This window comes from Oryctolagus cuniculus, chromosome 4, assembly GCF_964237555.1.
Source record: "Oryctolagus cuniculus chromosome 4, mOryCun1.1, whole genome shotgun sequence".
NCBI lineage: Eukaryota > Metazoa > Chordata > Mammalia > Lagomorpha > Leporidae > Oryctolagus > Oryctolagus cuniculus.
In genome coordinates this window covers 69,853,703-69,869,236 of record NC_091435.1, presented here as the reverse complement: position 1 = coordinate 69,869,236, position 15,534 = coordinate 69,853,703, and the positions used below count along the sequence as shown (strand labels likewise).

General features: G+C 39.7%; 1 protein-coding gene across 3 annotated transcripts in view; it reads right to left on the bottom strand.

Moving 5' to 3' along the window:
- Window positions 1-15,534, bottom strand: part of GRAMD1C (GRAM domain containing 1C) — a 135,816-nt gene that overhangs the window by 99,193 nt on the left and 21,089 nt on the right. For all 3 annotated transcript variants that reach the window (XR_011387879.1, XM_008266922.4, XM_002716687.5), the window contains exon 3: window positions 3,920-4,004. Coding sequence is in view for 2 of the 3 variants with exons in the window: in XM_008266922.4 (XP_008265144.2) it covers window positions 3,920-4,004 (85 nt within the window). In the remaining variant the exon portion in view is untranslated. The remainder of the gene's footprint in view (window positions 1-3,919; window positions 4,005-15,534) is intronic.

Sequence of the window (15,534 nt, the reverse complement as noted above, 5' to 3'; positions counted from 1 at the left end):
TGCATCTGTTCTACACCACCAGGCTCTAAGCTCTTCAAAAACAACATGGTGTCTGGCACAAAAGGATTTCTCAGTAAGTACTTACTGAAGTAACTATATTGTAAAGTACAATATTGTACATTTATACTAATAGTAAAATGTTTTAAAAAGGTTAAATTAAGTTTCATAAAACAGAGACCTAATATGTGGTTACTCGAGCTTAAATTCATTTGAATAGAATGATCCAAATTGTGTATTTTCTTTTTTTTGACAGGCAGAGTGGACAGTGAGAGAGAGACAGAGAGAAAGGTCTTCCTTGGCCATTGGTTCACCCTCCTATGGCTGCTGCAGCCGGCGCACTGTGGCCAGCGCACCGCGCTGATCCGATGGCAGGAGCCAGGTACTTATCCTGGTCTCCCATGCAGCTGCAGGGCCCAAGGACTTGGGCCATCCTCCACTGCACTCCCTGGCCACAGCAGAGAGCTGGCCTGGAAGAGGGGCAACTGGGACAGAATCTGGCGCCTCGACCGGGACTAGAACCCGGTGGGCCTGCGCCACAAGGCGGAGGATTAGCCTAGTGAGCCGCGGCGCCGGCCCAAATTGTGTATTTTTAAAATGTACATAGCTATGAGTATTGTTGATATATTTCTGGATGGTTCAATTGTTACAAGTGGTTTTAATTTTCAATTTGTAAATATCCATATTTTCCAAATTTTCTACCTTTAACAGGTTTACAGTGGCAGAAAAAAATACAAAAATGTAAATTTTTGAAAGCAAATATACATCCTAGAAAACATCTGAAAAGTTAGCCACAAAATATTAATCAAAATTATTTATAGGTAGAAGGATCACCTATGATTTTCATTTTTTATTTATATTTTTCTTTATAGCTATAATTCTTTTATGATTTATCTTTGAATTCTATTTTCCATGATTTTTTTTTTATTTTATTTGAAAGGCAGAGAGAGAGAAATAGGCCAATAAGAGTTCTTCCATCCACAGATTCACTCCCCACATGCCTGCAACAACCAGGGCTGGGCAAGGTCAAAGACAGAAGCCAAAAACTTGATCTGAGTCTCCCATGCAGGTGGCAGGGGTTCAGGTACTCAAGCCATCATCTGCTACCTACCAGGGTGCACATTAGCAAGAAGCTAGATCAGAGGCAGAGGAAGGAGGACTTGAATCAGGCATTCCAATATGGGATGCAAAGGTCCCAAAAAGTGAGTTAACAGTTGTGCAAAACTCCTGCCTCTGTAATGTTTTATAACGAGGAAGTGTCACGGTTTAAGTGGATCAATTTCCTTTAGGAAGGCAATGATGAGAATGATGCATTTAGAAAGGCTTTCATGGAAAGTCCTTGATCTCAAGTGACAGACTAGCAAGAAACATTTTCAATACATGAGAAAAAGATCTATTTTTTAAACATCTAACAAGCTATCACAGAGTAAGAACCCGTGTAGGAGACCCGGAAAAAGCTCCTGGCTCCTAGCTCCTGGCTCCTGGCTCCTGGCTCCTGGCTCCTGGCTCCTGGCTTCAGATCAGCACAGCTCTGGCCGTTGCGGCCAATTGGGGAGTGAACTATCAGATGGAAGACCTCTCTCTCTCTCTCTCTGTCTCTCCTCTGTGTAACTCTGACTTGCAAATAAATAAATAAATCTTTAAAAAAAAAAAAAAGTACTTTTGGGCCCAGGGTTTGGTGCAACAGATTAAGCCTCTGGCTGTGCCAGCATCCCATATGAGCACCAGTTTGAATCCCTAGCAGCTCCACTTCTGATCCAGCTCCCTGTTAATGCACCTAGGAAAGCAGCAGAATACGGTCCAAGTACATGGACCCCTGTACCCATGTGGCAGACCCAGATGGAGTTTCAGGCTCCTGGCTTTAGTCTGACACAGGCCCACCAGTAGTGACCATTTGGGGAGGGAACCAGAGGATGGAAGATGTCCCTCTCCCTCTGTCACTCCCCCTCTGTAAAAATAAATAAAATAAATCTTTAAAAATAAATAAAGGGCTGGGTGGTAAAAATACCATCAAGTGTTAAAGTTATCATATGGATAGGATTGAGTGTCTTGTAATAATAATAGATAGAATTAAAAATGAGTGATTGCTCCAACATGGGAAGCAATCCACATAGCAGACCCATGAAATGAGAACTGCTTTAAATGGCACTCTGACCTCAGAATCAGCCATTAAGGCATTCTGGTCTGGCTGAAAAGCCTATGAGAGCACTTCAGACATGGGAAGCCAAGAAACTGTGGCAAAAAATATCCTACATGAAGGACCTCAGTGGGTGAGACCCCCGTGGAAAGAAGTGGTCATCAAAGAAGGAGGTACTTTTCTCTAAAGGGAAGAGGGAACTTCCATTTTACTTATAGCCTTGTCTAAATACTGATGGAGTTCATGGATTCAAAAGGCTTCCATAGCCTAGGTGGCTCATGTCAAGAGCCTTGGGTGATCACTAACATCATACATAAGAGTGCTAATTGTTAAATTAACAACAAGAGTCACTGTGCACTAACTTCCCACACAGGACCTCTGTCCTCAAAGAGTTGTATTAAAATTATGTATAAGTGCTCGCAAAAAATTTTTCATTCTTGGGTGCTTCTTTAAAGTTAATTAGGTATCGGCTGGTGCTGCGGCTCAATAGGCTAATCCTCCACCTGTGGCGCTGGCACACCAGGTTCTAGTCCCGTTCGGGGCGCCGGATTCTGTCCCAGTTGCCCCTCTTCCAGGCCAGCTCTCTGCTATGGCCCAGGAGTGCAGTGGAGGATGGCCCAAGTCCTTGGGCCCTGCACCCCATGGGAGACCAGGAGAAGCACCTGGCTCCTGCCTTCAGATCAGCGCGATGTGCCGGCCACAGCGCGCTGGCCACGGCGGCCATTGAAGGGTGAACCAACGGCAAAGGAAGACCTTTCTCTCTGTCTCTCTCTCTCTCCCACTGTCCACTCTGACTGTCAAAAATAAATAAATAAATAAAGTTAATTAAATTTCTAAAAAAAAAGTGAAATTAACATCAAGATGCAATGACTTTGAACAGCCCTTTTCTTGACTGTTGAGGAACAGTTTTATTGTTGTTTTCGTACAAATTGTTGAACTTTTTCCTTAGTATAGAGCTGATCTTCTGTGTATGAAGTTAATCGAAAATGGATCTTAGTGGAGAATGGGACTGGGAATGGGAGAGGGAGGAGGAGGAATGGTGGGAGAGTGGGTGGGAGGGCAGGTATGGTGGAAAGAAACACTATATTCCTAAAGTTGTACTTATGAAATGCATGAAGTCTGTATTCCTCAAATAAAAGGTTTCTTTGGAGGGGAAATAAATAAAATATAATAATAAAAATAAAAATAAATACAATAAAATTTTTCTTTGGGAAAAATAAATAAATAAATAAATATAGTAATTTTGTAAGAAAATAATTTAATTTTCACTTTTAAAGTCTATCTCAAAAAAATCTAGCAAAGAATTAGAATAATGATTTAGCCCTAGGACATTTTATCAAATTATTCTATGAGTACATGTGTTAAAGAGTATATTTTTCTGAGGCCAGTTAATACATATTGAATATCAATTTTGTTTTCCCTCCAAAATTATGAAAAGAGCAACAGTAAAAAATGGGGCAAATCATTTCTGCTCACTGCTATTTTCTTAGTTAGTACTTAACATTCTCATAAGTCAGAAATCAGTCCTCCCCAAATTACAATGTAGTTTTACATTGTCTGATTGTAAGATGTTATTTATCTTGAAAATCATTTGCTGCCTGGCACAAAGGCTTAAACAGTATATATATATATATATATATATATATACACACTATATATATAGTTTATATACTATATATATATAGTTTCTCTATATATATATACAGTATATGTCACTCACCAGTTCTATCATGATAATAAGGCAATAAAATGGTTACTTTCTGTAAATGTTTGTCTTTTTTTTACCTGCTATCAGCTTCTCTGTATCAGGTAGATGTGTAAATTGTCTTTTGTATTCCTCATTCCTGTCTTTATAAGTGGCACTTGAAATCTGCAAAATAAAGAGTTTGAAGTTCTGGTTCACTGTAATTATAATGTCATAAAAATAAATTTACAATGGAATTTAAAATCATATGTTTTTTATGCAATATTTTATAGATATTTTATTTGAAAAACTAGAAGCATTTTTAGAAACACCAAAAAGAACAAAGAAGACTATTAGCAGTATGATAGGATGAAAAGTTTGGCAATCTCTGCAAAAACAAATATATAACTGGAAAAAAAACTGTCAATAAGAGTCATCTAAAATGACTGGAATTTCATCAAAAGCAAACAATAAACCAGGAAATAATGTTCATGAAAATCTACAGTTGGACAAAAATCCACTCAACATGGATTAAAGATCTAAATCTATGACCGACACCATCAAATTATTAGAGAACATCAGAGAAACTCTGCAGGATATAGGCACAGGTAAAGACTTCTTGGAAAAGACCCCAGAGGCACAGGCAGTCAAAGCCAGACTTAACAATTGGGATTGGCCGGCGCCATGGCTCACTTGGCTAATCCCCTGACTGCAATGATGGCACCCCAGGTTCTAGTCCCAGTTGGGGCGCCAGGTACTAGTCCTGGTTGCTCCTCTTCCATTCCAGCTCTCTGCTGTGGCCCAGGAGGGCAGAGGAGGATGGCCCAAGTGCTTGGGTCCCTGCACTCACATGGGAGGCTGGGAGGAAGTACCCAGATCCTGGCTTCAGATCGGTGCAGCGGCTATTAGGGGAGTGAACCAACAGAAGGAAGACCTCTCTTTCTGTCTCTCTCTCATTGTCTATAACTCTCTCTGTCTCTGTCTCACTATCTAACTCTGCCTGGCCAGAATACTATACAGCAGTAAAAAGCAATGAAATCTGGTCATTTGCAACAAGAGGGAGGAATCTGGAAAACATCATGCTGAGTGAAATAAGCCAGTCCCAAAGGGACAAATATCATATGTTCTTCCTGATCGGTGACAACTAACTGAGCACCTAAAAGGAAACCTGTTGAAGTGAAATTGGCACTATGAGAAACAATGACTTGATCAGCCCTTGCCCTGACTGTCGAGGAACAACTTACTATTTTATTCCTTTTTGTGTTTTTTTGTTGTTGTTGTTCTACTTAATACCATTGTTGAACTCTTTAATTAACACACAATTATTCTTAGGTGTTTAAATTTAACTGAAAAGTGATCCCTGTTAAATATAAGAGTGGGAATAAGAGAGGGAGGAGATGTACAATTTGGGATATGCTCACTCAGACTTACCCCTAAATGTAGAACTAGAAATATACCAGGGGATTCCAATTCAATCCCATCAAGGTGGCACGTACCAACGCCATCTTACTTGTTAAAGTGATCAGTTTAAGTTCATAATTGATCAAAAAGATAGGATTAAGTGTCAAAGGGATTACATAAATAAGACCAGTGCCTGAAAATAATAATTGATAGAATTAAAAAGGAGAGAATGATCCCACATGGGAAGCAGGATACACAGCACACTCATAGAATGGCAAAAGCCCTAAACAGCACTCTGGCCTCAGAATCAGCCCTTAAGGCATTCAGATCTGGCTAAAAATCCCATGAGAGTTTCACAGGCATGGAAAGCCAAGACATTGTGGCAAAAAAAAAAAAAAAAATGACCTAAAGGAAAGATCTCTGTGAGTGAGATCTCGGTGGAAAGAACAGGCCATCAAAGAAGGCAGTACCTTCCTCTGAAGGGAGGAGAGAACTTCCACTTTGAAAATGGCCTTGTCTAAATAAGATCAGAGTTGGTGAACTTAAGAGGCTTCCATAGCCTTGGCAACTCATGACAAGAGCCTCAGGTGATTACTGATGCCATAAACAAGAGTGTCAATTGTTAAATCAACAACGGAAGTCACTGCTCCCTATGTATGACCTCTGCCCTTAATGTGTTTTACTATGAGAATTAATGGTAAAACTATTACTCAAACAATACTCTATACTTTGTGTGTCTTTGTGGGTTCAGTCTGTTGAAATCTTTACTTAGTATACACTAAGTTGATCTTCTGTATATAAAGACAATCGAAAATGAATCATGATAAAGAATGGGATGGGAGAGGAAGTGGGAGATGGGATGGTTGCAGGTGGGAGGGAGGTTATGGGGGGGGAGCTGCTATAATTCAAAAGGGAGGAAAAAGAGTGTAGAAAATGAACAGATTCTTCACAGATCTATGGGACACCAAGTGAACTAAAATATAGGTAATGACAGTATCAGAAGGGAAAAGGAGGGCAAAAGTCCTTGTCATAATTTCTTGTAGTTGTTTAAGCATTATTCCCTCTAGTTCTTTGAATACATATGTAATAACTGCTTTGACATCATTGTCTGCTATATCCAACAGGAGCAATGGTCAAACTTTTCAATTTTGATGAAAAATATTAACTTAGCCATCAAAGAAATGCAATAAACCTCAAGTAGGATAAACACAAGGAGAGTCACACTCAGACATACAATAGTTAAACTGTCTAAAGACAGAAAAAATCTTGAAAACAAAGAAAAAATGAGTCATCACATGCAAGTGAAAGCTATATGACTTGAAGGTAACTTCTCATCATGAACAATGGAGACTACAGCCCCAGCTTAGGAAAAATACCAAGGGAAGTTCTTCAGACTGCAAGGATATGACATCTTATGGTAACTCAAATTCATAAGAAGAAATGAAGAGTACCAGAAGTTCAAATGTATGAGCATATCTAAAAGATATGTAAGGACCAGCACTGTGGCGTAGCAGGTAAAGCCACCACCTGTGGTGTCGACATCCCATTTGGGCTCCAGCTCAGGTCCCAGCTGCTCCATTTCTGAACCAGCTCTCTGCTATGGCCTGGGAAGGCAGGAGGCCCTACACAGAAAAGATGCCCCAAGTCCTTGGGCCCCTGCACTCCTGTGGGAGACGTGGAAAAAGCTCCTGGATCCTGGCTTCAGATTGGCACAGCTCCGGCATTTGTGGGCATCTGGAAAGTGAACCAGCAGATGGAAGACCTCCCTCTCTTTCTCTCTCGCTCTCTCTGCCTTTGCCTCTCTATAACTCTGCCTTTTAAATAAATAAATAATCTATTTTCTCATTTCTCTCTTAATGTCTTTTAAAACATAAGAGTCCATTAAAGCAATTTTTTTTCTTTTTTTTAACTTTTATTTAATGAATATAAATTTCCAAAGTACAGTTTATGGATTACAATGGCTTCTTCCCCCCCCATAACTTCCCTCCCACCTGCAACCCTCCCCTCTCCTGCTCCCTCTCCCCTTCTATTCACATCAAGATTCATTTTCAATTCTCTTTATATACAGAAGATCAGTTTAGCATACATTAAATAAAGATTTCAACAGTTTGTACCCACATAGAAACATAAAGTGAAAAATACTGTTTGAGTACTAGTTATAGCATTAAATCACAATGTACAGCACATTAAGGACAGAGATCCTACATGAGGAGTAAGTGCACAGTGACTCCTGTTGTTGACTTAATTAATAAATTGACACTCTTGTTTATGGCATCAGTAATCACCCTAGGCTCTTGTCATGAGTTGCCAAGGCTATGGAAGCCTTTTGAGTTCACCGACTCTGATCATATTTAGACAAGGTCATAGTCAAAGTGGAAGTTCTCTCCTCCCTTCAGACAAAGAAGGTACCTCCTTCTTTGATGACCTGTTCTTTCCACTCGCGGAGATCTTTCATTTAGGTTTTTTTTTTTTTTTTTTTTTTTTTTTTTGCCAGAGTGTCTTGGATTTCCATGCCTGAAATACTCTCATGGGCTTTTCAGCCGGATCCACATGCCTTAAGGGCTGATTCTGAGGCCAGAGTGTAAAGCAATAATTATAACACTGTAATGCTGGGTTTATGAGAAGTAATGGAATTAGGATAGAGCAAAAGATCAATATTTTAACAAAATCACATGAGTAGAAATCTGAAGTATACTGTGTGAAGTTACGACGCACAATAAAATCCTTTGAGCAATCACTGTATTTAAAAAAAATTTTTTTTCAAGAACCAAAAGGAATTATATAGCAACCACAAATATTGGGCCATAAAAAAGAAGGAAATGAGGAACAGAGGAACAAGGAGAGACATAAAACTGATGGGCATTTGGTGCAGCAGTCAGGCTACTGTTTGAGACACCCACATCCCAGCTCCACTCCTGATTCCTGCTTCCTGCTAATGCACACCCTGGGAGGCAGCAGGTGATAGCTCAAGTATTCAAGTCTTTGCCACCCATGTGGGAGACTTGGATTCCCAACTCATGGCTTTGACCTGGGCCAGTCTTGGCTATTGTGAACATTTGGAAAGTAAACCAGAAGATGTGAGATCTCTCTGCCTCTCTTTCAAATAAATAGAACAAATTTAAAAATTAAAAACTAAAGTATACAAAATATACAGAAAAAATAGCAAAATGAATATTTATAAACCCAACCATATTATAACTATATTAAAAGTAAATAGAGGGCCAAAGCTGTGGTGCAGTGGGTAAAGTCGCTGCCTATAGTGTCGGCATCCCATATAGGCATTGGTTTGAGTCCCAATTGCTCTACTTTCAATCCAGATCCCTGATAATGTGCCTGGGAAAATAGCAGAAGATGGCCCAAGTATTAGGGCCCTTGTCACCCTCCTGGGAGACATAGATGAAGCTCCAGGCTCCTGGCTCTGGTACCAGTGGATGGTACATTCCTCTCTCTCTCTCTCTTTTTCTCTCAAAATAAATAAAATGCTTTTTTAAAAAAAAGTAAATGGACTAAACGCAAAGATTATCAAACTGGATAGAAATAGAAACCACTATATGCTATCCACAATAAAAACACTAAGAAATTAAAAATAAAAAGACAGAAAAAAGATATAATATACAAATAGTAATCACAAGAGAATCTGAGTGATTATATCTCTATCAGTGGAAATATACATTATGACAAGAAATATTACTAAACTAAGATTTCATAATGATAAAGGGGTCAATACATGAAGAATATTTATACACACCCAACAAGAGACACAAAATGCATGAAGCAAGAACTGACAATTGACAGAACAGCTAGTTTTCAGTAACTGATACAAAGACAAGACCAAAAACCAGAAAGGATATAGAACATTTAAACAACAATATACAGCTAATACATCTAACTGGCATTCAACAAGTGCAGAATACACTTTTTTTCAAGCACACAAGGAACATTTCCAGAAGAAACAATATAGTAGGCTTTAATCCTTAAAAATGGATTACAATGATCACAGTTTGCTTGGTACCTGTATATGAAAATCTTCTCTAGAAGAAATCACTCTGGGAATCAACATGTTTCTACCAAAGTGTTGGAAAATAGAGAATAAAAATAACAGACTAAGGACACAGTAAGGAGGCCCAACACACATGCAATTGAAGTCCCAGGAAAGAAAACAGTTAGATACACTACTTGAAGCATTAAAAATTAAAAATTTTAAATATTTTAAGTTTCTGTCCTTAAAGACCCCAATCTCTTCTTTTCTTGTAGTTCTCCAAAATCACTTTCGAAAATAAAAATCTTGTTACTCTAAGCGATTCCAACAGTTGTTGTGCATACTTACATATGTAAATACAGTAAAATTCAATGAAGCAGCATCTTGTGAAAAATCTTAACGGTTGGCATCTACATAAGCATAATGTCTTGGCTTTCCATGCATGAAATGCTCTCATGGGCTTTTCATTCAGATTTGAATGCATTAAGGGCTGATTCTGAGGTCAGAATGCTGTTTACAGCATTTGTCATTCTATGAGTCTGCTGTGTGGACTGCTTCCCAAGTTGGAAAATTCTCTCCTTTTTAATTCTATCCATTGTTACTACCAGACACTTGGTCTTATTTATGTGATCCCTTTGACACTTAATCCTATCTATATATTTAACAAGAAAAAAAAAATACCTTAGGTCAGCGATGCCTAGTCGGCAGTCAGCTACTTGGGTCTGCCTCTGAAACAAAAGGTTCAGGCAGCTGCCATATAGGTCCCAAGGGTGACTGTAAGCCAGAGGCTGATCTATCAGAGACAAGAAGTGCACTGGAGATTGTTCACCATTATGTTAGGCTTAATGGGAGAGAACATCCATCAGAGAAGATGGGCACCCCTCCAAAGATTCCTAAAGAGAATATGATAGGAGGCAGAATAAAGGGCAACGACCTACCAGGAGGCTCCTGTAAGAACCCACAATAGGGTAGAGAGAGAAAAACTGAAGGCCCTGCAAAGAGGCAATAACCTTATGCCCTAAAATCAAAAGCCAGTACTGCAAGTGTCTAATCATGGGGCTGTCAGTCAAACCAGCATCAGGGATGAGGATTTTTTTCCTAGTCTACATTTCACATGGGGTATCACTCTGCAAGAGTTGTGGATTTATAAAGGGTTCTCAGTTCCAACTCATACAAATCCAAGGCATTCTCTCCTGGCTCTTCTTCCTGGGCAACCATTGAAGCTTGAGACTAGCAAACTCCTCAGGGCCATCTCTGCATTAGTTTATGTGCTTGAATCTCTGATAATCAGTTCCCTCTTTTTTGAGCCCTTCGGTATTTCCTTGGCTATTTTGTGAGCCCAGACATGCATTTTTAAAAAAAAATGCTTGTAACAATTTATTCAGTATTTCTAGATCCTGTTAGTGGAAAAGTTAAATAGTCCCCTGTCAATATTGCTGGAAGGACTGGCTCCCATTCCTTTATAATAAAATCTAGAAATATAAAAAAGATATCTTGGTTTAGCAAAGAGTTTCTAATTATATATTTAAATTTTTAATTAGATAAAACATGATTTTAATTCAACATGAATTGGAAAATGAGTTTATTCTTTTCAATCAGTCAACAAAGTGAAAATCTGAAATATCCTTTATATGCTTGACTAAATCCACGACTACATGATTGTAGGAAACTTCTTCCTCAAAGTTGCCAAAGTATGTTGCAAATACACTAATTAATTCTCTTGGGATTCTTTTTTAAATTTACATTACAATGCTAATTAATCCTATGATGTACCTTTAAAGCAGGTTTGTGGCAAGTATTAGCTCCAGTTATAGGTAGGAAAAAAATCTGTGAATAATATGACTCTGATCATTCAAGAGTCAATGATTGAAAAAAAAAAAAAGTCAACGATAGGGGCCGGTGCTGAGGTGTAGCAAATAAAGTCATAGCTGCAATGCTGGCATCCCATGTCAGCACCAGTTCAAGTCCCAGTTGCTCCACCTCCAGTCCAGCTCTCTGCTGTGGCCTGAGACAGCAGTAGAAGATGGCCCAAGTCCTTGGGTCCCTGCACCTGCATGGGAGACCCGGAGGAATATCCTGGCTCCTGCCTTTGGGTCGGCACAGCTCTGGCCATTGCGGCCATCTGGGGAGTGAACCAGCAGATAGAAGATATCTCTCTCTCTCTCTCTCTCTCTCTCTCTCTCTCTCGTCTCTCTCTCTCACTGCCTCTCCTTCCCTCTCTGTGTAACTCTGACTTCCAAATAAATAAATCTTAAAAAAGTCAATGATAAACTACAGAATCAAGATTTCTGTTATTTTGTACAATTTTAAAAAACTTCTAGACTGTGCTCTAGAAAAAATTCAAATCAATATATTTTCTATTAAAACATAAAATGTTATATACTAGTTATTATTTCTATATACATAGATAATATTCCAAAGTCCAGCCTTGCTTTTTTGTACTTATAATGGTTTAGAACAAAAAATGAAATTATCATTATGAATTATAACCTCTTTTAAATTTTTCCTAATCCATCTTATTTTTCTTTCTCTTTATAAATTGAAGATCTGAGGTATCTGAGATTTCACATCTTCTTCATTCTATGTATATTTTCCAAGATTTTCAAATACGTAATTATTCAAAGAAAAACACATGAAGGGCCTCTGAATAAATTTAATATTGGTAACACAATTCAGAAAACTTGATAAATTCCTCCACTTCTAAAATACAATTATCAGCTAAACCAGCTATTAAGGAAATGGGTATAAACAAGTACCAAATATTCTTCAAGAGGACCTCAACATTAATGCAATATGGGGCAAATGTTTAACCTAGCAGTTAAGATGCCAGTTAAGGCCCCTGAGTCCCTGAGGTTTCATATCCGGCTCCAGTTCCTGACTCTAGCTTCCTAATATTGCAGAGCTGGGGAAACAGCAGTAAAGGCTCAGGTAACTGGGTTCCTGCCACCCATATGAGAGACCTGGATTCTGTTCTCAGGTCCCACTGTTAGCCTTGGTCCAGCCCTGGTTGTCATGGATGTTTGGAGAGTGAATCAGCAGATGGAAACTTGCTCTCTCTATGTCTTCCTGCCTCTCCAATTAAAAAAATAATGATAATGACATACCAAAATACAAAAGAATACTTAAATACTTTATCCAAAGCACTACTTTTCCTATTTAAAAAAAAATCCAGTTAACTATGTCATCATCTAAACACACACAACAGAAAATCCCAAAGGCTTTTTCTACTCTAATTAGTCGCTAATTCTACATTAGTAAGAGAAGTTGCGTTAAATAAATCTTCAGATCTTTGTCTGCTTTTCCTCCGGGACCTTATTCCACTTGGATTATACCATTATTTTAGTGAGGAAGCAAAAAGATGAGTTTTGTTTTGCTTTTCTTTCTCTTTTGCTTTGTATGTTTACTAAGGGCAAAAGCATAAATATTTATTTACAACTAACTTTATTTTTTAATTTCTTATTTGTGTATTTTTGCAGACAGAGAGAGAGAGATATTTCATCTGCTGTTTCACTCCCCAAATATCCACAAGAGCTCTTGGCTAGAATGAGCTGAAGCCAGAAGCCTGGAACACAATCCAGGTCTCCCACATGGGCAGCAGGGACCCTAGTAGTTGAGCTATTACCTGTTGTCTCCCAGGATGCACATTAGCAAGAAGCTGCAATCAGAAGTGGAGCTAGCATTCTTAGGGGAGAGTTAGTGAGAAAATTGCAGTGGAAATTCTATGGACTAAAGAGGAACACTGCAGATCAGTGTGGAAGGTGCAGATGCACAGCACACAGATACAACACACAACCCCAGCAGCCAAGAACCGGAGAAAGCGCCAGCTTTGGAGAGTGAGGTGAGATGAGACTGCAGCAGCTGGTGCCACTGGTGATATAGCCAGAGGGAGAATGTGGCATGAGTCTGGCCTGGAGCCCAAAGGAGGACAGTGTACCTGCTGACGCAGTGAAAAATAAGGGTACATTTCTCTCACCCCATCCCCCCAGTAATGGCACCTGACAACTAGCTGACAGAGGGAAGGTGCCACCTTTGGGCATAAGCAGCAGCTGCAGAAGCTCTTGTGTATGCTCCAAGCAACTGGCTGGGATAAGACACCATCTTGTCAGCAGTACCACAGGCAGCAGCTCAGGTGCAAGCACCCAGCAACCTGCAGGGAGAAGGCAACATTTAGCTGGCGGCTCTTGTGCACATGGGTGATCCAGAGATTCTAGCAGAGGGCAAAATCCACGTCCTCCATTGACTTTGAATCTGGCTGGGAAGATTGACAGGGGGTTGGGCACCCACATGGGACTGTGAGGTGCCTCCAAACTCTCAACATATCACAGGCTCCAGGACTCAAACCACCACGGTGGAGCACCCGGAGGCAGCTGGCTCTGGGAACATCTCTGCTTCTCTGTGGTTGGGACAGGTTAGTGGGGGCAGAGTGGATCCTCTGCAAGCTGTGACTATGGGAGTCTTGTGTGCTGAGGCTGTGGGAACTCTGTGACTCCACAAGAGGGCACAGGGTACAGTAGGTGGGTCTCTGGGCAATCAAGTAAGTGACTCCACGTGCTCAGAGCTCCCTGATTGCCTGGGATGGATCATTGCAATGGGATCCATTCTCACACTGAAGGCTGCACAGCTCCTTTACATGGTTCTTACAGCAGCATGAATGACTACTGCACCCACTATGGGCTAACAACTGGGCATTGATTACCTTGGAAGAGAGGAGGGAGGGTGTAATTACACCAACAGAAGTGATCATACTCTCCTTTCTGCTAAAAAAGAGATCTACCACACCCAAACTGTGGGTCACCCAGATACTCACCCAACCCTGGAGCACTGACCAGAGCTCCCTGGCCATATCCAGAACACACTTCTGGTTACTCTCTGAAACAGCAGACACCCTACTAAGCCACAGAGGCATAGTTCATACATAAAAGCTATCAGAGGAAAAAAACCAACAAATATTTCCACAAATGCCTAAAAACAAATGCCGAAATTGAGGAAACAAAAATAAGGAAGACAACATAACATCCTAAAGGACCATAACAAAACTTCCTTATAAGAATATGAAGATGAAGATATTGATAAAAAGCCAGAAACAGAATTCAAACAATTAGTTAGAATTACTCAGAAGCAATGAGAAGAAATCCATGAATTAAAGAAATCCATACATGACATGAATGAAAAATTCTCCCAGAAAATTGAGATTTTTGAAGAGAAATCAATATGAAACATTACAAATGAAGAATTCAATGTGTCAAATAAAAACAAGGTAGAAAGCCTTAACAAAAGAACTGGTGAGGCAAAAAAGAGCTTATCCAAACTAGAAGACAAATCTTTGGAAATTTTTCAGTCAGACCAAAAAAAAAAAAAAAAAAAAAAAAAAAGGAAAAAGAAGAAATTAGAACAATTAAAACTCTTCGATATTTATGGGATACTATCAAATGACCCAGCATATGAGTTTTATGAGTTCCTGAAGGTGTGGAAAGAAGGAATGGATTAGAAGGCCTATTCAGTGAAATAATTACAGAAAACTTCCCTAATTTGGAGAAAGAAAGGAACATCCAAGTACACGAGGCAGTTAGAACTCCTTGTAGACATGACCAGAAAAGCTCCTTACCATGACACATTGTAGTCAAACTTTCAACAGTAAAACATAAAGAAAAGATTCTAAAATGTTCATGAGAAAAATGCCAGGTTACTTTCAGAGGATCTCCAATTAGACTCATAGCTGAATTCTCATTAGAAAAACTAGAGGCTGGCTGGCGCCGCGGCTCACTAGGCTAATCCTCCGTCTTGCGGCACCAGCACACTAGGTTCTACTCCCAGTAGGGGCACTGGATTCTGTCCCGGTTGCCCCTCTTCCAGGCCAGCTCTCTGCTGTGGCCAGGGAGTGCAGTGGAGGATGGCCCAAGTGCTTGGGCCCTGCACCCCATGGGGGACCAGGAGAAGCACCTGGCTCCTGCCTTCAGATCAGCGCAGTGTGCCAGCCACAGCGCACTGGTCACGGCGGCCATTGAAGAGTGAACCAACGGCAAAGGAAGACCTTTCTCTCTGTCTCACTCTCTCACTGTCCACTCTGCCTGTCAAAAAAAAAAAAAAAAAAAAAAAAAAAAAGAAAGAAAGAAAAAAGAAAAACTAGAGGCTAGAAGATAATGGAGAGACATAAGAGAAAAAAACCCAGAATACTGTACCCTGCAAAGCTCTCATTTATTAATGAAGGTGAAATAAAGACTTTCCATAACAAACAGAAATTGAAGAATTTGTCACCAATCATCCAGCCTTACAAAAGATACTTAAGGATGTGCTATACACAGAAACACAGAAAGATGGTCATTACTATGAAAGAAG